The sequence below is a fragment of the Hipposideros armiger genome, unplaced genomic scaffold, assembly GCF_001890085.2.
Source record: "Hipposideros armiger isolate ML-2016 unplaced genomic scaffold, ASM189008v1 scaffold_229, whole genome shotgun sequence".
Lineage (NCBI taxonomy): Eukaryota > Metazoa > Chordata > Mammalia > Chiroptera > Hipposideridae > Hipposideros > Hipposideros armiger.
The window spans coordinates 1,926,577-1,950,133 of NW_017731579.1; the positions used below are offsets into that span (position 1 = coordinate 1,926,577).

The 23,557-nt window shown below is 31.3% G+C and overlaps 1 protein-coding gene across 4 annotated transcripts in view; it reads left to right on the forward strand.

Annotated features, from left to right (window-relative positions):
• Positions 1–23,557, forward strand: part of USP15 (ubiquitin specific peptidase 15) — a 129,176-nt gene that overhangs the window by 64,436 nt on the left and 41,183 nt on the right. For 3 of the 4 annotated variants that reach the window (XM_019654745.1, XM_019654748.1, XM_019654749.1), the window contains 3 exons: positions 1,448–1,509; positions 16,343–16,429; positions 22,642–22,786. In XM_019654745.1, the coding sequence (XP_019510290.1) occupies positions 1,448–1,509; positions 16,343–16,429; positions 22,642–22,786 (294 nt within the window). The remainder of the gene's footprint in view (positions 1–1,447; positions 1,510–16,342; positions 16,430–22,641; positions 22,787–23,557) is intronic. The other variant, XM_019654746.1, reaches the window with a different exon arrangement.

The following is a 23,557-nucleotide window of genomic DNA, read 5'->3' on the forward strand; positions in this document are numbered from 1 at the left end:
TATATATATAGTTTATATTTGATATCTGTACAGTTATAAGTTACAGTAAAGGAAAACTTTCTGCAAGAGTTGAAAATCACTAAATTCAATTTTATAAGTCTAAAAATATATAAATATATGACTATATCAGAATGATATCAGAATATTGAGGATCACGGCTGTCTGTGGCAGGTAGGGAGAGGAATGATCAGGGAGGGATCAGGATGGTAGGTGCAAAGTGTACTACTTAAATTTCTATGGTACATATACTTCATATATTCATATGTTTTTGAATGTAGGAAATACTAATTTTTTAGAGACACCTTTAATATTTTAATTAGAGTACTTTTTTAGTAACATGGTTTCCTGAAATTTTTTTAACCAATATTTTATTGTTTGTTGTATGTATTCTGAAACAGGCTTACATTTTACATGATTAGGATACAAATGCCAGTATATAAATGGCCTGAAACGTACAGTCCACAAAAGTATATTACCAAGAGTATGTAGACAAGGTTACAAAATTGCAACTTTAAGAAAAAATTGATGAGACTGAATAGGTAGAATGTATTCAAGTTTGCAATATCCTGAATTTACTTCAGAGCATATTTTCTATATTATAGTTTTCCCATGGAAATTTAGGTATTATATAACTTCTTGTTGAGATTATCACATATTTCTTTTGCTAGTTTAATTGTTTTTGCTTAGTTTTTCTTCTTTGCATAGACTCACCTGTAGCAAAACTAGAAGAAAGGCTTTTTTATACTGGAAAATATGAGGAAGGATTCTGGGATGTTTTAGAATCAAGTATATCTCTGCCTTAGCCAGTACTTTTCATTTATTAGAGGTAATTTTTGCCTACCTTAACCATGCTGCAATAGGTAACTTTAGTCTGATTCTCATAAATGTGGTTCTATCATTTATGTATTAAAAGATTCTATAATTTACATGTTAATAGTAAAAAAAGACAAATTTCAAGACCTCATACAATGTATAATCTGTAAGTTGGAATTATCTGTGTCGCTGTTCCTCAATACTTATGTAATGATAGTAGCTAAGTTCATACATCAGTATGTTTAATAACAGCTACAACCATGTAATGAGCACCTGTTTTTTTACTCAGTACTAAGTTACAAGCTATAGAAGAGAAATAGAAAGTGCACTCCCTAAACTCAAGGAATTTATATTCTACCTACTTGGTTTAAACTTTCTTATACTTAAAGTCATAAAACCAATGATTTTCTTCATAGTTGACCTTCTTCTGACTATTAATTGCTTACTAACATTCGACTTATATTTTTGTCTCCTTTGCCCAGCTTTGGAATCAAAATGCAAATACCTCTTCACCTTGTCCACTGTGTCCTTTAATTAATCAGAGGGTTACTTTAGTTTCTTAGTGAATTCAGCTAATCGAAAACTATTTTAACATCAGGGTTAAGAAAACCCCTCTTTTGTGTCATATTCGCAGGTATTAGTGATAGAACAGAAAAATGAAGATGGAACATGGCCACGGGGTCCTTCTACTCCTAAGTAAGTGCTCCCACTTTTTATGGTTTATTGCATGATTTTGAAGCCTTCGATTTGAGATAATGAAATCCAGAATGATAGAAGAATGTAATTGTATGTTGCACATGTATATACCTTTTAAATTTTAATATTCTCAGTATAGAAGGTATGTAAGTTTGCACTTAAGATGCTATTACTAAAAACGCTTCCAATTTATATCTCTGAATGAGGTACAGTATAAATGTTATAAATGTTATATTGTCTAATACAGTTAAATCACTATTAAGCGTTTCGTTTAAATTTTTCTTTAAGCTTGTTTGTGGTATTTTTCAAGTATCTGTTGAAAATGGTTTTTTTTTTTTCAGAATGATTCTGATATGAAAGTAATATTTTTATTTATTAAAATGTTTTCTAATACAAAAGCATAAGTAGAATTAAAAGAGTATAAGAATTGCTTTTGATGGTAAGTGAAGGATGAAAGAATTAGAAATCTTTTAAACTTTTATTTTTAATTGTAAGAACACTTAACGTGAGATCTACCCTCAACAAATTTTTAAGTTCACAACACAGTATTGTAAAGCACAGGCACATTTTTGTTATTCAACTTGTATAACTGAAACTTTATCCCTGTTGAACATTAATTCCCCCATATCTTCCTTTCTCCAGCAAACACAATTTTACTCTCTGCTTCTATGAGTTTGACTACTTTAGATGCTTCATCTATCATAGAATCATGAAATATTTGTCCTTCTGTGATTGGCTTATTTTACCTAGCGTAATATCCTCCAGGTTTATCCGTATGATCACACATGGCAGGATTTCCTTCTTTTTTAAGGTTGAATAATATTCCATTCTATGTATATTCCACATAATCTTTATCCATTCATTCATTGTTGGACATTTAGGTTGTTTCCATATCTTGGCTATTGTGAATTGTACTGCAGTGAACATGGGAGTGCTGATATCTCTTCAACATACTAATTTTGGTTCCTTCGGATGCAGACCCAGAAGTGAGATTTCTGGATCATATAGTAGTTCTAGTTTTACTTTTTTAGGAACCTTCATACTGTTTCCGTAGCTGCTGCATTTTACATTTTCACCAACAGTGTCCAAGGGTTCCAATTTCTCCACATTCTTGCTAACACTTGTTATATTTTGTTCTTTTGATAATTGCCATCCTAACAGGTGTGAGGTGGTATCTCATGGTTTTGATTTGCATTTCCCCAGTTATTATTGATGTTGAGCATCTTTTCATATACCTACTGACCAGTTTGCTCTTTGGAGAAATGTCTATTCAAGTTCATAGGCCCATTTTTTAATCTGGTTATTTGGGTTTTTTTGCTATTAAATTATAGGACTTTCTTATATATTGTGGATATTAACTCCTTATCAGATATGTGGTTTAAAGATTTGAAAATACGACCTGAATCTATAAAACTTCTAGAAGAAATCTTAGGGGAAAACCTTCATGACATACGAGTAGGTGGTGATTTCTTGAATATAACAGCAAAAATACAAGCAACAAAAGCAATAATAGACAAATAGGATTACATCAAACTAAAAAGGTCTTGCTCAGTAAGAGAAATAACATAGTGAAAAGGCAACATACGAAATGGGAAAAAATATTTTTAACAATTTTAGAATGATCAGATCTACACTCCATTATGAAAAACACTTAGGGCTAGTTGTATTTCAATATTCATATTTTTCAAACCTTTGAGAAGCAATATAAGTACATATGCCACCTATTATATTTCAGTAGAGTCCAGGGGACTGTCATAATCAAATACATTAATATTCAGCAAATATTTGCACTAAATAGGATAAATAAGGACCATAAATAGCCTCATAGCAGTTCATGTTAGGTTGCTCTCAAATGAATTGTGAAAACATTTTTAAGTTTCAGAGCTTTAGGAATTTCAAATTTTCTAATAAGGGATTGTGAACCTGTACTTTGAAATGCTTAAAATAATAATTCTTAAATCAATAATATCTTTGTAATTGCTGACCTAGCAAATAAAAGGGAACGACTTAGTATTTAATTTTCTTCAAAACTAAAATGCACCTTTAATGAATGGCTCTCTATTTTTATCGTGTGTGAAGTTTTTTCATTTAAACTTCATGAGAATATGCCCAAATACATTAATTTTATTCTTACTCTACTTAGTTGGATATAATACAAGGGTAGAGCCTAATATAAGAAGATTGTAAAAGCACATGATAGAATTATGTAGATTTCTTGATTGATGAAATTTTTAGGTATAATTTCTTTGTGAATATTCACATTTAGTTTTTTGATCAGCATTATTGTTGTTTTTTTCTAGCTTATTCTTAGATTGTTATACACTTGTTACAGCTTTAAATAATCTGAAACTACAAAATCCCTTGTAAGTTAATATAAAAGTACCACGAGTTCCAAAGATTGAGAGATCTTGTCTATTTTAAATAACTGGCTTCACCTGAAAGATTGAACTAATTGTAATATTCTCTTTTATTATCTTCGCTATCTGCTAGCACAGTACCATTTTTATTTACTTAAACAACTGTAGTACTTGCTTCTATAAGAGGAAACAGTTTCTCATGTAATAGCTAGCACACTATACACATAATTAAGTACTACTCTAGAGATTCACAGAAGTAAATTAAGAGTCACATTCTTCACTGAATTGACCAGTTTAATAGAGAGCCCAATTATTAAAGCATGAAAAGTTAAGTATCCACTCACTATAAAATGTGAGAAATACCAGATAACAATATGTATAAATTGCCAAATGATATTTTATTAGAACACACAAAAATATTATTTTGAAATTAGCGTCTGTATATGAAAAGACTCTCAGAAAACTAATAAAAGGGAATTCTTCTAACTTGATGGTCTGTATACCTGAAGTCTGTAGTAAACATATTTGAGTAATTTTGAACACAAACCAAATAAGATTGCAAGTTAAACAAAGGAAATAAAATTCACTATTTGCATATGATACAGTTGTCTACATAAAATCCAAAAGCAATCAGCAGACTACTAGAACTGAGAAAATTTAGCAAGATTTTCTAATATAAGGTTAACTTTTAAAAATAGGTGTTTTCTATACACAGGTCAGTAATCTTTTTTATAAAGTACCAGATAATAAATATTTTCAGCTTTGAGGGCTTATGGGCTCTGATTCAACTATAACGCTGCTGATGTAACTTGAAAGCAGTCATAGACATTATGTCAACAAGTGGTTGTGGCTGTATTCCAATAAAATGTTTTTTACAAAAACATGGCAAACTGATTTGGCTTGTGAGCCAAAGATTCCTGACCCTTCCTAATTACCATTAGTAACATACTTAGAAAATAGCATGACAAAAATTAACCTAATTAGGAATGCATAAAACCTCACAGAAAAAAATTCTAACTTTGTTAAAAGGCAGAAGATTATCATGTACTATATGCCTTAACCTAGTAATGCCTCTTTCTAAATCTGTCATGTCAGTGCCCCCTATTCAAAATTCTATCTATTTATTTTTTAGAAACTTCACAAACTCTTTCTAAAATTAAGATATAGTAATAAAGGTCCAGGATTAGCTAAATCAATTTTGAGAAAGAAGGAAGAAGCACTGGACCTACTAGATAGTGAGAGGTACTATAAAGCTATAGTAATAAAAACAGTGTGATGCTAGCAAAGAAAGGCAAATAGACTGGCATAAACTAGTGAGCTCTGAAAAACTCACGTATATATGTGAACTTGATAAGTTTACTAACTAGTCAATGAGAAACAGGCTGCTTAAAGCAGAGAGATGCTTAGATTTTATTAGAACTGGAGAAAACGAAAGCAGAATCAGTACCTTATACATTATATACATAGACGGAGTCCAGAAGGAGTCAAACCCAATAAGAAATGTAAAGCTATAAAGCTAATAAGAAATTTTGGAGATTATCTGTCTTAGAGATCACAGAACATAATGTGAAAAATTAATGGATTTGATTACATCAAAATAAAGTATTTCTGTTAAAGGTACACAAAATTAAAAGTCAGATGTCAGTTTTGGAAAATCTAAAACCTATAAGGGAATAATATCTACATTGTGTAAAGAACTGCTATAAATTAACAGAAACAAAAAAGCTTTGAAAAAAAATAAAAGCTATGAATAGGTAGCTTAAATAAGGGGAACCCCAAGTGCTAACAGGTACATGAGGGTATATACAAACTCACTAGTAACCAGAAAAATTAAAATAAATAAAGTATGAGATACAACCCAATAGCCATCAGAATGACACAAATTTAACAGATTGCCAGTATGAAGTGTTTGGAGGGTTGTAAGAGAAGTCTCATACAGTGGTGGAAGTATAAACTGTTGTAGTAGCACCGCTCATAGTCAGTGTTTAATTAATTCGGGAATGCTTAATCCCTCGAGCCAGCACTCAGTGGACTTTTTACACAGGTCCCTGAAGGTACAATCTTTGTAGCTGAATTGTTTGAGGAAGTGGTAGTGCAGATTTGGATCAGTTATCTATCATTGTAGATAGAGTGAGTAAGAAAATGAGTGGTGGTATACTGTGGATACCGTGTAGCACACAGAAGTAGCAGTGATGAGATCTTTAAAACTGGATAAGCTTTAAAATATACAGTTGAGACAAAAAGTAAAAACAAAACGAGGTTTTAATTCAGTGCCATTTATGTAAATTTAAAACAACGTATTATATAAAAATATTTAAGAACATAGAGAAAGCACTTACAGTGGAGGAAAATAGGAGTACAGATTGGAAAAGAAAAATAAGTTTGAGAAGTTGTCACTTGCTTTTATTTATATGTATATAATTGAAGTAAGGATGCAGATTTTTTTTCTGGATGAATGCCAGCTTTAAAAAAAGAATAGAATTCTGTGTATTCATTGAAGTTACATTAAAAGCACACATTGACTTAGACAAATTCTGCTCCAGCAGAGGGCATGTAATTTTAGGCCCTCAAGAAAGAAACTTCAAGATATTAGGATAAGAGAACAGCCTGTTTTATGTGCTCAAAATTGCCATCAGATTGTCAGGAGACCAGTCCCTGGTCCTCAATGTGGTATGGAGATGCTAATTCTAATAAACATCCCTAATCTGGGATCTGTTGGCTGCTCATACTGCTTAACGCATAACCAGTTTCTACACAGAGCGTCAAAAGTTGAGGAAAAATCATTAAAAGCTATAATATGGTGATAAAAGAATCACCTGTTGAGTTTGTTAAAACACGGTTTCCTAGACCCATCCCAAGAATTTCTGATTCAGTAGATCTGGGTGGAGCTCATGAATTTGCATTTCTTATAATCTCACAGATGATTCTATTGCTTGTGATCCAGTCTAAGGTTCACACTTGAGAAATTCTGTAGGGAATGTTTGTTAATACGTATGCACTATGTGAGCCACCATCAGCAGCAGCCTCCAGGGTCCTTACCACAGACCAGCATAATATAAATCTTGGTGATGGGCCCAGCAATCTGTATTTTAGGTACTGCTTCTGAACAAGAAAATGTAAGAATACAGTAGGCATATGTTCAATAAGAGAAAGCATGTTAGTATTAATTGTCTGACTTTTCTATATCACTGAAAACAGGAACTAAGTGCTCTGAAGTCCTAAAATTGTACAGGGCCCATTTTGATCAGAATTGAGACCATATATCCTCTGCTGAAAAATAAATTTTTGGACTACTTGATTGAGAAGAAATACTAAGAAAAAAATATATTAAGGGTAAAATATAATTTTGTTTAAAATATGTAGTCCTGTAGTTGTAAAAATGGGTGTATCCTAAAACAACCCAAAACCTGTATTAGGAATCTAAAAACCTACCTAAAAACTCAAAAGTTTTCTATCTGGATTTTTCTGCTAGAGATCAACACATCATTCGAAATTTTTATATTTGTGCTATATTTTAAACCTCAAGTGCTTTGTTTTTTTTTTTCCCAGAACTTTTCATTTGTAAACTAGTTTTTAAGTATCTAAATTTCTTACAAGTTCTCAAAAACACTGTCTTTTCTAATGATACCTTAGAAAAGTTTTAACTCCTAAATGTTTCTATCATGTTCCAAAGATGTTGGCATCAGGTGGATAATCTATTCAGTTGGACATATGTGACTAGTTCAATCTTGTATTTCTGAAAAATTATTTTAAAGTATAATAATTGTAGAAGCTTGGAGATCCCTATAGAGAGGAGAAACCTAGTCAATAGATTACTGATCCCTTACTTCCCAGAAAATGTCTTTAACGTTAACACCTTATTCCTTAGCTATAGCTTCTAACTGAGGTACAACTTTATTAAATTTTGACTAAATTGTACTCTTATTTTTTTCTCTGTATGGTTTCAAAGAATGCTTTCAGATTATTAACATTGTAAAAATAAAAAGTTCCAAATTTTGCTGTTTTTCTGAAATAAGTAAAAATTCTTCCTGTGAAAGTAGCATGAGAAGTTGACTTCGACATTTTCATGAATGCTAAAAAATATTGGCAAAAAGACATGATTAAGTATCTGGTGAAAAAAGTAAGGGTCATCGATGATTTTGAAGAGGCAGTTTTCATGGGCTAAAAAACAACCATAGAAGAAACCTAAATCAACCAGATAAGGCATGAGAGGCTGAAAAAAAACAAGTGGAAAACTAAGCCAGTAGTTCTTACTCATATGTTGTCCGTCTGCCATCTGTGTTGTTCTGATTAAAAGAATTCCAAATTGGTGACTGAAACACTTAAGTATAAACCTAACCTAATGCCATATTAGTATTTTTACAGCACTCTGTCCTGAGTGCTCTACTTGGAGAGAGGGAGCACTTTATAAATAAAACCATTGCGTACTACTTTTGGTTAGGATAAATAATAAACACCTAGGTGACTGCAATATTCTGTTTTTGTTTTGTTTATACTATATTTCAATATTGTACCTGTTTCAATGCAAGTAGAAAAACTTAACATATACTTCTTTAGAATTTTTTGGAGAGTAATTAAGTCTATTTGCATATATAATTGTAAGGTTAACTATATAGATTTAGAAATGGTAGATAGACCTATTGGATTGAAAATTATTACAATACATATTAGGAAACTTATCACATATTGTTTTCATTTTAACAAAAGTTGTACTGAGGATTTTTAAGTATTTATAAGCATGATAGTGTCTGCTTATTTGAAACAATAGATTTAGTTACGACAGTTTGTTTTGCTACTAAAAGAGGTATCATAGTTCAAAGAAAATGCACTCTTAAAGTCGCTATGAAAGTATACAAATTTGTTACCAGTTTTAACCTTATTCAATTACTAGAGGTAGGGAATTGAGTGATTTTGGTTTGTGGGAGTTGAGAGGATGGCTCAAGAGTCTCATTTCCTTGTCATTCAATCATATTCATACATTTTAAATTGATCACACTTCTTCAATTTGAAATACAACCAATGAGTCATTAATCTAGGGTAGTATTCCGGAATCCGGAATTTGTTGTCATTTTTAAAGACATTTTGAATTTTTATAATTTTTTTCTGTGCTTTGCCTCATTTTATCTTGTTCTTATTTTTCTCTTTAAGAAAAAAGACATATTAAAAGTTTTTCTGAGACTGTAAAGTTTGAGGTAATGGTACAGCCAAACAGAACTGCCTAGGATGCAGTTAAAGATAGGGAACCAATATTTGAAGAGTAATGAGAACTGCAGGTATGGGATGAGAAATATAAGCATATATGAATTATCTAATCAAAAATGTAAAAAACTATAGACTAAGTAATATACTAACTAGAACTATATACTATGTCCCTAAGTAATGGTATAAAACGAAAAGATCAAATGGAATAATCCTAAAGGTTCAGGAAAACTTGGATCCCATTTTGTCATAGAGGCTAAGAATAGGAGCTTCTAGAAGAAAGGGAATGGTCAGCACTGCTACTGGAGGGAGAAGAGAAGAGATTCAGTGTATTTTACAAGTGGAGACTGCATGATGGGAGTAAGAAACAAATTATAGGGAAAGGGGATGGATACTGTAGTCAGAAAATGGAACACCTGAATCAGATCATTCGTCATGAAACATACTAAAAGAAGAAAAATAACTAAGATGGAACTTGATTGGAAAGGCAGGATTCCTGAAGAGGGAGAGGAAGTACTTGACATATAAGTCTTTTTGTTATATAAATATATACATTCTTTCCTAGGTACTTGTCACCTAAACACAAAGGTATCATAAAAATGTTAGAATGAAGCCCCTATATGCTGCTATTTACCAATAAACTGCATTTTTCTGGTTATTTTTAGTTGTCTAAACTCCACATCCTTTTTGGAAATGCTTGTGTTTACACATAAACCCACTCCCCATGACTCTGTACTTGGAGTTTCCTCAGTTTAACATTGAAGATGTTAAATGTTAACATCATAGTAAGATGAAGCCAGAGGAGAAGTTAGTTGATAGGAACATTAAGGGCTTTTGAAGTTATTAACCTGCAAATATATGGACTTTTTTGGGGATCCTGATCCAAACTAACCAACTTGGGGGAGAAAAGATACTTTTGAGTCAGTTGAGATCAAGTTGAACACGAACTGAGTACTAGATTGGGACCGAAAAAGATCTCTTACCTATTAGGGACGCCTACTGTAATATTTACAGGTGAAATTATGAATGTCTAGGATTTGCTTCAAAATAGTCTAGTAAAAATATGGGGGGAAGGAGAATGAGGAGATTATAGATAAAACAAGAGTGGCAGAATGTTAATTTTTGAAGCTGAATGACTGATATTGGGTAACATGAGGTCTTATGTATGTTTGGAAATTTCTATCATAAGAGTTAAACATAAAAATTTACAGATTTGGTGCTAAGAGTCATAATGGCTGAAGAAAAGTAACTAATTTCATTTTTTAAAAGTGGAATGTTTTGTGTTATAAATACCGTACATAATAGTCAAAATAAGGAACAAAAATAAAGTTGAGAAGCAATTTGTATATCAATTCCCTTCAACTCGCTTTTGTTTACCTTTAAGTACTTAGCACCCTGCCTGACATAGAGGAGGCATGCATACATAGCAAATGCTTTTTGAACTGAACAAGCCTGTATCTCACAACAGTAAAATTGTTTAAATTTTCAACAGATTAAAAATTTTCTTTTTCTCTAAGAACTTATCTTAGGATGATTGTTAGAAATAGGGAAAGTTTATTTAAGGTTGGTCTTATTTTTCTTAAGATAATTTTTGTTTTATAATGTCAAATTTTACAAAGTTGGGTTTTTTTAATGTCGGATTTGAAAATAACTAAAGTAGCTTTTATCTTTATTAAATTTAACGGGGTAACATTGGTTAGTAAAATTATATAGGTTTCCATCGTACATTTCTATAACACATCACCTACATATTGCATTGTGTTCACAACTGTTTTGCTATGTAAACTTTCAGATTTAACTTCTCTATATTTTGATTGCTCATTATGGTGTTAGATTTCCTTGTATGTTAAATATTCAGTTAATTTACCGAGAATAAACTGTTTTTCTGTTGAAGCAAGAAGTTCAATTTAGTCTTGAGTTGCATGCTTTTAGTTGAAACGGTGGGAATAGGGAAGTTCAAATACTGCATTCAGTTGTCAGGGATAAAGTTTAGTTTTCTTTCTTCATGAAATTATTTCAGCTAAATTGATAGTTTTACCTTTTTTCTGTCTTTTTTAAGAGATGAATCACTGTCTTTTTTTTTTTTTTTTAGCTGAGCCATCCTGCCACCTGTTGGCAGCTCAGCGGCAGCTCAGCTCGGGCTGGACTTGAACCGCTGTTGCTCAGAGCTCAAACTCTTGAGCGAGCTCTTAACCAACTGAGCCACTCAGCCGGCCCTGAATCACTGTCTTATATTATACCAAGCCCAAACTAGCAAAAATTAGTTTAACACTAGGTTACTTAAATTTAGTATCTAATATATGTACGCTTAGTATCTAGTCTATGTATAACATGCTAAGCGTTTTTCTCTCTCTTTAGAAAACCACTAGAGCAGAGTTGCTTATGAACAGTGTAATTTCCAAGTTACATCAAAGGAAGAGAGCTAAAACGCTCAGGTTATAATCCACAGACTGACCCAGTCAACTCCTAATTTAACTCCACACATGTTAGCTAGATAGCGCTATGTGTAATCTAGGTCAGAAATTGGAATCAGAATAGATAAGTGATCTAACTGTTAACATTCACCAATAATATCTGTAACAGTATTTAAAAAGTGTTATCATACTTTAAATTTACCTGTGGACCACACCCATCCTCTCTCTGAAATCCATGCTCTTTAAGGACAACCTCTCCACCAATGTTATTTATCCTAGTGGTTTCTAGACCTTGCTTTTAATTTCATTGTCTCCTCTTTTCCTCTATATACAAATGCCTAGCATATCACCACAACATAGCTGGCACTCAAATAACACTGGTTCATTCCTTTGTTTCTTTTTCAGTATCATCTTCCCCTCAGCCTATAAATATAAACAAATCTCTCCCCTCTTTAAAAACAAAAGCAAAAAAGCCATAAACTTCTTCTAAATACCATTCTTTACTTTTTCATCTTTTGGCAATCAATTTCTTTAAAAAGGTAATACTTAACTATTCCTTACCACCCATTCAGGATTTAACAAAGTCCTTATTTGACTCTTTTTAACCTAGCTTATTTGATTTCTCTTTAATATGTCTTTTTGTTAACTATCTCCTAAAGAATTTCTCTTAATTTGTATCCATTATACCATAGTTTTTCAAGGACTATTTTCACCTCTCTGACCAATCTTCTGTCAGGCTGGCTCTCTTCCTCTCCAGGGCTGCCATGATTCGTTGTGCAGGTGTATACTACACAGCTCTTACGGTGTTGTTCACATTGTAATCTATGTACAAGACCCTCCTTGGCATTGTGCAGAATACAGCTTCACTGACTATATACAGCAGCTCTGCTCACACTTTAAATGCACGGACATTCTACAAATTTCCACCTGAGGCTCTCAAAATCAGCGGGTGGACTCAATGCTAATCCTGTTCCTGAGATCAAGCTGACAAAGCTATGCTTTCCTATATTTCTAGCCTGGAGCTTTCCAGATTTTTTCTAAATGTCATGTAGGACTCACCATGTCAGATTGAACGCCAAATCTTTTTCCCTCACCTTCTCCCATCTCCTTAACCTAAATTGTATCTATATCCTGTATTCCTTATTTCAGGTACTGCCTGAGAACCATCTTGAGTTCTTCCGTAACCTCATTTCTTTCATTTCATTAGTCAGCAAGTCTTACAGATTCTACCTCCTAAACCTGAAGTTTTCAGATGTTTTGATCTCATACAACCTTACGTTCTTAAAAATTATTAAGGACCCAAAGAACTGTCGTGTGGTTTATATCTATTGATACCTATATTTTAGAAAATAAAAATGAATTTGTAAATATTTATAAATAACTACTAAACCCTTATGTTTTGACATAATTAATATTTTGGTGAAAAGTAACTTTTCTGAAACAAGAAATTTACTGAGAATAGAATTGTTTTGCATTTTTGCAAATTTTTTTTAATAGGAGACAGCTCAATTCTCATATGTGCTTCTCTGCACTCAGTTTTTTGTGATATATTGTTTGGGTTGAGGTATATTCAGCCTCGCACAAGTATGTATTTGGAACAGGGAGAAGTTCTTTTCAGATAATTGATACCACATTAGAACTGGACCAGTGGTGGTTTAGTGATGAAAGGTTAATTGCAATGTGGAATCTGACATCATATCGATGAACTTTGTATACTATTACATTACATCTACCATGTGTAACTTCATGCAGTAGAAAATACTGAGTTATGCAGGTATTTCTCATGTTGACTTGTCATTATACAGTATCTTTTTAATCACATTTGTTAAAACGGGTCTAAGTAGTAGGAAGCTATATCTAGCTCATGGTGGCAAAGTCAAGTTGTCCAGAGTTCTTTTTTTTTTCTTTGAACGCTTGAATTTTATCATTGGCAACAAATACTTTACGTTGTTTTCCTTGATGTAACAGGCTCCCTTCATGTATTTTTGAGAAAATGTCTGCCAGATAGCGTTTTATGTAAAAGAGTGAAAAGAATGGTTTATTCAGCTTAAAATTCAAATCACGCAAGTCTTTTTCCTCATGACAACCATTTTACTTCAGTATGTAGCAGATGCACTTTATGCAAACTTCCTAATTTGTCACACAGTATCAAATTTTAATTAAAGGTAATTTAATAAAATCAGTAATTTTTATTTTTTCAACATAGATATTCTTAAGTGAAACTATTTCCTACTGCCCTGGCAGGAGCAGTGGGGGGCAGAGGTGCAGGGGAGCACAGGGGGATGCAGTGAAGAATACAGCAACACTAGTGTGTAGTTGGTGTTACTGCCTGAATTCATGCTACAATGTCAGCAGTTTTAACCACCTTTGTTTTTGCAGTGTCAGTGAAAATATCCAACCAGTGAAACAGGTCAAATAACATTTAAATAACACCTTGGTGTTATTATGAAAATAGTTTTGAACTCATAGATGGGTACCCTGAAAGATCTGAGAACCCTATAAGGGTCCATGGACTGTACTTTGAGAACCTCTTCCTAAACATTCAAGACATGTTGCCTTGACTGCTCCACTATCTTAGCCCCAGCCTTTATTAATTCTTACCTTTGTTATTTTTATTTTCTCCTAAATGATCTTCCAGTCTCCAATCTCTGTCTCTTCCTCAAGAGGTGCCTTTCTAGAATACAAATCCAATTATGTTGATACCCTATTAAAATCTTTCAACGTACTCTAGCACAATTGGATGAAATCCAAATTCCTTTATAAAATATAAAAAGTCCTTTGTTATCATACCTACCTTACTAACTCTGTTCCTATCACCACATACTTGCTACTCTTTCAGCCAAGCTGAATTTATTGGTAATTCCCTAAACACATCAAACACATTATAGTCTCTAGTTTCATACATTTGCACGTTCTCTCCTTTCCACCTGGAATAATCTCATTTTCAGTTCCCATCTACCCCTCCAATTATGCATATCATTTTAAAATCACCACATTACTCACAAAATTTTATATTTTGTTATAATTTTAAAATTTGTATAGGATTTATACTGTTTTAGAGTGATTTTGCTTATGTATCATTTTCTCCCATTAGTTTGTGAGCTGTTGGAGGTCAGGAACTGTTGTCTGTCTTTGTATTCCTAGTACTTACCAAGGGTGAGGCATGTAGTATTCATTAAATCAATGCTTGAGTGTTTTAATGAATTTCATAGAAACTTCTAATACTACCCTTGGATAGAGTTGCTAATGAATAGTTAAAAGGCTACAGATGGGCAGAAAAAGAAAATACATGTGCCTCAGCCACTTTATTGGATGAAGTAATATATCTTTATTTCCATTAATTTTATTATAAGTACAATTCAAGGGAACATTTTGGTTTATAGCTGTGTTCTTGAAAAATTGTAATGAATTGAATTAAACTATAGTCAACTGGATCACATTTTGAAAAATTAACCTCCTTAATTCATTATACCTCAATGTCTAATAAATGTAGTTTTTTTTTACGTTAGCATTCTTAATGTGAAGGAAAAAAATGCCAAGATACTTCTATATTTCTTTTAATATTTTAAAACTAGTACCTTAAAATATTAAGATTATAAAACTACCTTTTATATAGGTCCTCTCTACCTTGTTTTATGTTAGAATTTGTTTCATTATGCTTTGTGTTTTGAGCTTAGTATAGTAGAATAAAATCTTGTAAGGGTCTTCTGTCAGAAAGTCACCTAACTAGTTACACATAGTGTAATCTACCTGTGTACAGCCTGAATCAACAAAAACAACCTCCTTTAAAACCAAGAGAAAATATTTACCAAGATTTATAATAAGTAAAACTTGAGAAGTTAATAAAAATTTTCATATGTAAAAATTTTTCACCCATTTAGTCTGCATAACAACAGTGTAAGTATGTAGATTTATTGAAATCCAAATTACTAAAAGCTGATTTTGTAGATTATACTTTCCTGCCCATTGACCATTTCATTGTTCATTAGCAACTGAATAGAGGAAACAAAGAATTTTTAAAAACTAATCACTTTGAGCCTCACTAATTTAGAATTTATGATGACTGATATACTAGGCCAGAAGTTATCTTACAAACCATGGCCTAGATGTGGTGTGGAAAATTAAAATTGTTTACAAAATTAAAAAGGAAATTAGATCTTTCAGAGACTGTTAAGTACTTTATAATGGATTTGTTGATTATAAGTCATGCCTTTAAAGCATATTAGTTGATTAAAAGCTAATAATTGAGATTTCTCCAAAAAGATTCTGAATTAGTGAGGTATGTAACATATAGTTAAATTTATGTCTTTTCTATTTTTACAGAGATAACTTTGGCCAAAAATTACTTTTGGGGATTGTGTTCGGAATTCTCTTATGCTGTTCTATCCCTGTTGCCTTACATTTTAGAAAATTGGTAAATCCTTTGATCTCTGTGTCGATGTTGTATATAATTAGAATGCCGTGGTACCTACTGAGACACAAAGTCGATTTTTTTTTACATGCTCCCTTAAAAATTAATATTTTAATTTCATTGATTTAAGGAAATTACTTATTGTAAAATACTCATAATGCTTACCTGAACTGAGAACTGGGTATTTTGGGGTTAGATTTATAGGAATAATATCAAGTTGTATATTTAATTTCATAAATTTCTTTTGAAAATAGTTCCCTTTGTACCTTTTTTTATAGAAAAGAATGCATTGGAAATTGAAAACCAAAGGATATATAGTGATTTTGCTCATAAATCTTTTCCAGCATTCATTTACTACATACATTGTCATCTGTTGGTTCTTTTCTTTATTTCATAATTAATTTCAAAATTCAGCATTTTTTATCTAATTTAACATTTTCATATTTTTAAAGGTCCCCAGGTGCATCCAATTTTTCAACTTTACCAAAGATCTCTCCTTCATCTCTATCAAATAATTATAACAACATCAACAACAGAAAGTAAGCACTGAATCTTAAAAACTCTTTGTTTAATTGATCGCCCTATTGTGGTTGCAAAAATTCTCTTGTATCTAAAATTTAGGATAAAAGCCTTAATGCATTAAAATTGATTTTCTTTTAAACTACTGGTCAGTTCTTCTAGGAGTAACTTCACAAGAAAGAAAGCACAGTTATAAATTTCTTGATTTAATACTGAGGGTGACAAAAAAATGTATACACATTTTAAGAAAGGAAAAAACTATTAAAATTGTAATAATATATACCAATAACAAAGGATGAATACAAGTCATGTGTACACATTTTTTTTGGCACCCCCGATACATACACTACAATAATTTACTAAAAGCCAAATAAAGCAGTTTGAGAATTTTACATTCTAAACACTATAATTATCGAAATATATATAGGAATCCATTAGAATTCAGTTTTTTAGAAACAGTACAAATTTCAGATGTCATTTTAGAACTAGATATGTAATCACTTACAATATATAGTATTTTTAAAGTGTTGTATCAGTGAGTCTCATCTGGAAAGCATACACAAATTTTTGTATTTGTTGAAAAGGCAGTCATTTTTTTCTTTAAAAACTTCAGAGAAACATTTGCCCCATCTCAAAAAATACTCATAATCTTGGAATTTATAAAAGTTAGTGAAAGTGTGTCTGTGCTTTATTGCTGAAAGAAAAAAGTTGAAAATCACTTGGGATTCACCAGAACTTCTGACATGGGTGTATTACCTTGAAAATTGGCCTGTTCATTTTTTTGTTTTTTGGTTTCTTTTTTTTTTTACAGAAAAGGATAGAAAGAAAGCTTTTATATTTGTAATTACCCATCAAAATATGGAAAGAGCTTCAATCCAGAGATGATTATCCTCTTTATTTCTTGGATATATACATTGTGGTTTATGTATGAGATTAGTAGTATTTATGTAGTTAAATATTTGCTCTACTTGTCCATTTCATAAATGGCATCTGATTATCCCAAAGAGTAAATTCAAAAAGACTAAAGCTATTTGTGAAATAATCTTTAAAATAACACTGTTAATGGAATACTTAGGTTTAATTAGTTTTTCTTTAAAACTCATATTTGGGGTGGAATTGACAAAAATTTTTTAATATACATCTGGATTATAAATATATAACAATAACCAAAATAATTTGGAAATGAAAAATAATGAGAAAGGATTAATCCTCTAAACTCACAACATTATAAAGAAATAAGAATTCAAACCGCATAATACCCAGGAATACTTCTATAGGTCAATGGACTAGAAAAAGCCCAAGAACAGACCTTTATATATTTAAAAAAAAGAGAGAGTTTAATGTGATCAGAAACCATTCTAGACTGATGGAGAATGGAGCAAGTTATCCAGGAAATGTTGGAAAATATTGAGAATTTTTCTTTAAAACTTTAAATTATGTTTTAATTGTCAGATACATACAAATTAAAAGGCAAAGACATGGAAAAAATACTTGCTACAAACAACAAATTAAGGGTAAATTTTTTTAATACATCAAGTTCATAAAAATCAGTGAGAAATTTTCTAAGAATTAGAAAAATAGGCAAATGATGCAGCTGGACAATAAAAATAAAAGAATTAAAATATATGAACATTTTAAATGTTCCAATTTACTACTAACTAGAGATATGTAAATTACAACCATAAAAACTCCATCCATTTTCCCCCACTTCAATCTCATTGGGAAAAATTAAGTGATGAATATCTTCCTTATAAGCATTCTGTTTGAGTGGTTAATCCAACTTTTCTAGAAAAGAGTTTACTGTGTGTATCAAGATTTAAAACATTAATTTCCTTATTTCAATAATTCATAAAAAAATATGTGCACCATAGTGTCATAACATTACCTTGTAATGTAATAGTGAAATATTGAAGATGCTATGAAAATCCAAAATTGCAGTGTTTCTTCTTTTTAAAAATGTATATCCACAGGTAAAGAGTGAAAGGAAATATTAGCCTTTAATCTGGTTTATATTTTATATGGTATCTTTTAATTAAATTCATCAAAAGTAATTTTTTCATAGGAGATAAAATATTACTTCTGTTTCTGTCAATTGTAGATGGCTCCCATATTTACTGTAAAAGAATTCAGTTCCAGGTATAACATGTATTTATAGTTATTCTTTGGAGAGATTTTTAATGTTGTATATAGACTTGTATTGAACATGGACTGTATTTTAACTGGAGTCACTATATTAGTATACGTGGTCTGGTGTGTTTCTCTTTTTGTCTCATCTCCCTCTCATAGTAAAAATATGACAGTAAAATCTGATCTCAAAAATCTCAGACTGCAGAAAATATTAAGAGAGGAGTTGGAGTGCTTTCTTAAGTTAAAACGTAATTAATTAACAGCTCTCCTATGACTAGATTATGTTTTTAACTAATTTACATTTGTCTCTTTTAGACACAAAACAGTCCTTTTATATTAGGAAACTAAGCAAATATTAGGTTGTCGGAAAAGTCATGATGCATTTTTGCAACGAAAAACAGAAAAAAATACATCATGATTTTTCTGACAACCCAATAGCTACTGAGGTATCACCATACTTGAAATTAAAGCTTATCTTTCTTAGTAAGGAATGAAATTTAAACACCTATAATAGGGAAAGTTTTTTTTATTAAAAATAAGTTTAATATTATAATTATCTGAACAATTAGTTCACATAAAGTTGCTTAATTTTCCATTCAACTTGTGGAAATAAGTATCACCTTAAGACTTCAGATGGAAGTAACATAATTTCTTTAATTAAAAATATGTAAAATGGGTAATGACCTTTTTAAGGTTATGTGCATTTTTCAAACTTCATGAATGTGGAGATATTCTACAAGTATAAAGTATGTATTAAAATCAGTAGTTATGACACACAAGTTATATGAAATTTTTAAAGACTTGAATTAAACTGATACATTACTTAGAACATTTACATTTCCATAAGTAGGAATGTTAGTTATAAAGGTAATAAAGTATACTTTGAATTATTTTTTTTAAGTTTAATAAAGTTTTTATTAAGGACTAATATTGTGAAGACCCAATTGCTGGAATATTGTTTATCCTATGTAGTTATTTTAGCTGCTACTCCATTAAGTATTTGTTTTTTGCCTCAAATATAATTTAACTACATTTTAATATGTGCCAAATTCCTTCTCTTTTATGCCCTGCATTTTCTCTGTTGCTACATTTGCCTTGATATAATACTGCCTTTTAAAAAACTTGTTAATGCATTTATTGTCTCAACTCTTGGCATTCCACATCAGAGCACATTTCTATTTTTCTGTTATTTCATTTAAAGCTCTTTTATTTGAAATGGGAATGTCTCCCTGTGAAAGAGTAAGCCATGAAAATGAACTGGATTTTGGAGACTGCCAGAGCTAGCTAGCCATCTATCTGGCTCTTGACAAGTTACTTGCTGAAAGCATCATTTAATTAACTGCAAAGTGAGCAAAAGTATAATTATTAGGATTAAATTATAAATTTATAATGTTTATAATGTCAAATGTAAGTGCAAATTGAAAAGTCAATCTGAAATTTTCATAGAAAGATAAGGGCTCAGTTTTACAAAAGAAGTTACATTTTTTAATTTGTTTTCATTTAAGGTGATAGCTATATAACAGAATTAAATAGTATTAAAATTCCCATTAAGATTACCAGCAAATTTATTTATTTTTGCAAAGTTAGAGTATCTTATTAGGATAAGGACTAGCTTACAATCTTTAGAAAAAAAACCAAATAGTCATGAAAGAATAGAAGCTGTCTAAGGCCTAGGTTTCCATGTACTTTGTTGAAGTATTTAAAGAATTGCTGGTTTGGTATTTTTCATTTCAGGCTTTAATACCTGATGTAACAAACATATAAATGTGGATTGTAAGTGGCCAATCAAGATAGTATTAAAATATTTTAATTTTATCAGTTTTTATTGTCACTGAGCATCGAGACTGTCTCAGTCTCTGGCAAAGGCTTATACTTGTCACTTAAACTGAAATGTAGAATTCTTTTGAGGATTCAGATTTTAAAAAACAAAACCAAAAGCTGCATTTGCAAATAAGTTTTTTGTTCATTTCTCAGTAAATAGGAATCACTATGCCAGCAAATTTCATCCTAGTGTCACAAAGAAGAGAGCTTACAGCATCCATTTGTGTTATGTGTGGTAAAGACAGATGTCTGAATGTATATATACACTTATGGAATAAGCATGTAAATGTGCTGTTAGTCTTTTCACTTGAATGCACGTGCATGTGTATGTGTAGTCACGAGCGCACATTTGCACATACGTTCCCTATGTGCTCGTAGACTGCTTCAATTTTATTATAAAAAGTATATATAACAAATAAAAACTAATAATATAGTTTTTATAATAAAAATAATAAAAATAGCCGGAATATGTGTTTTTTTTTAAATGTGTAGAATATGTAGAAAATATAGGCCTTGTTTTTTGTAGTATGTAGCATTTATTTTTAGCACTTAAAAAATAAAAGAAAAATGGGATTTGCTTTTTTTTGCTGCATGTCTTAGAAGTTAGATTCAAGAATCCAATAATCAGTCATTGAGTGAATAAATATTTAATTGCTAGTAGGTGCCTTGTTCTTTATTAGTTACTGGGGATATAAAATAAAATATGAATTACACGGCTAATGACCTGCAAAAACCAAAGGATGCTTGAATTCCATTTGTTTCATGCTTTCTTTTTTAGGTTTAAAACAAGCAAATAGCTACAAGACTAGCAATTCTGAATTTGAATTGATCAAGGTTGCCTTTCTTCCGGCCCTGCTATTTTTGTTCAGTCCAGGGTAGATTATTTTTTTTGAGTTGGTCTTTTTTGTTTGTGGTGAAGGAAGGTGTTTTCTTAAAAATACAATTGTGTGTGTAGTTTTTGGTTGATGTGGTTTTGTGTGTTTAACTTGTTTAAACTTGTGGTGGTGGGGGGGGAGTGTGTGTGTGTGTGTGTGTGTGTGTGTGTGTGTGTGTGTGTGTGTGCGCGCGTGTACTAAAGGCCTAGTTAGGACAGGCAAATGGTATATACAGTTCACTTAAACTGTTATAATCAAGTGAGAGTCTAGACCTACAATAAAAAGTATTTGAAATTATAAGTAAAAACTTTTTTTAAATATCAGGAACAAATTGTAGCCAATTGAGATCGTCACTTACTGATTCATCATGTTTCTATGTAACACTGTTTTTTATTTACATCATCTTTTGCTTTTAGCAAGTGACCTTGATTCATGTTCAGGTTTGTTCTAATGAATAAAAAAATGATTGAAAGTATGCTTTTGAATTACATCCAAAGTATCCATCATAAATATTTTATAAGATAACCTATTAAAAATTAAAGCAAAATCTGTACTTTTCCATAAATTATTTTTTTATTACATGTAAAAAGACAAGGGAGGGGCTCATTTAACTTATTGATAGACTTTTCTTAGTTCTTTTCTAAAATTACCCTGATTCTCTAAATTTGAAGATTATATAGTTTTTTTTTAAGATTAGTATTTGTTATACTGATAGTACAGATTATCCTGAGGTTATATTCATCTAGTTAAATAATCTGCATTATTCTAACAAACTAGAAGACAGAAAAGCCAAATAATTTTGAAATGTACTTACTTAGAATCATTTCATTCCTAATCACGTAGACTTTTTATCCACATTTGAATAGTAGATTTTTTGCTCGTCTAGCAAAGAAATTATAAATAGAATCTTTGGTGCATCAGAGCAGTGATGCCACAGAGGCCTTTTAAATCTCTGCTCTCACCTGTAACTGAAGCCCAGCTCTTCCTATTCCTACTCCTATTCCTACTGTTCTTACTGTTACAGTAGCAGGATGTAAATGGAACATAAATGAGATGATTTATTGCTGTGGGTGGTGTTTACAATCTAAATGTTTTCAATTTGATGGAGCACTGAAGAATGGGGCAAGCTGTGAAGCTGCTCCAGTTAATCAAGGGTAACAAGATATAATAGTGGTTCGTTTTGGTTGGTGTGGTATACGATGCAGTGGTTTTGTTGATTGGATGAGGAGTCTTAATTAAGGGAGTGTTTTGATTTAGGTTTATGTCTTAAAAAGAACCTGAGTTGAATGCTTTATAAAAAATTTTAATGACTTGACCACCTACTTCAAATAGGTTTAAAGTGTTATGTTCATTATAACTATATTGTAATAATTGGCTACATTATGAAAAATACTTTTGTTTTCTTCCAGTGTGAAAAACTCAAATTATTGTCTCCCATCATATACTGCTTATAAGAACTATGATTATTCAGAACCTGGAAGAAACAATGAACAGCCAGGCCTCTGTGGCTTAAGTAACTTGGGAAATACGTGTTTCATGAATTCAGCTATTCAGGTAGGTATTTCCATACATATAAAGTGAAACTCATGTGTTTCATGGAAATCAGTAATACAAGAAGAGTAGAGTTGGGTTTTAAATGTCAGAACGTGAGTGTTATATGTGTTTTCGAGCTTCTATTTTCATGGAAGATTTAAGCATATACATTTGATTCATTCATTCTAGTACTGGTAGTAGATTATCATTATCATGTTTCTCAATTAGATGTCATGTGATTGATTACCACATAGTAGAGAATCAAATATTACTTCTTGCAAAAATATAATTTCAAACAGAAAACGTAGACTTTCTGAGAAGAGAGGAAAGCTACTGAGATCTCTACATATTCAATAGAAGTCTCTTGCATTTTTGGACATTGGTGGGAGTGTTAAGAGAATGAATATTTTATGGTCACTAATCCTCTAACTCTAAATAAAACTATTTTTAAATCTTTTTTTTTTAACCTTAAGGTGACATTACGATTTTTAAAAATGAGAAAATTTTATGAACCTCCTTTTATATACATATTTTAACACACCCCGTTTCCCTTAAAGCTCTTTATTTTGGGGATGTAAGAGCTCGCTGCCCGTTTTCCCCTTGGTCTCTCCATGGAGCTTCCCTTTGCTTCCTGCTCTCTATGCCCTCTTCCAACTTAACTTGTTAAATATTTATGTCTTTGATTGATTTTGAAATAATGAGATCTGTATATATTTTAATATCACTGTCACAATGTATACAGTTAAAGCTGGTTATTTAATTCACCTTTTTCAAATAAAATTTCATTTAAAA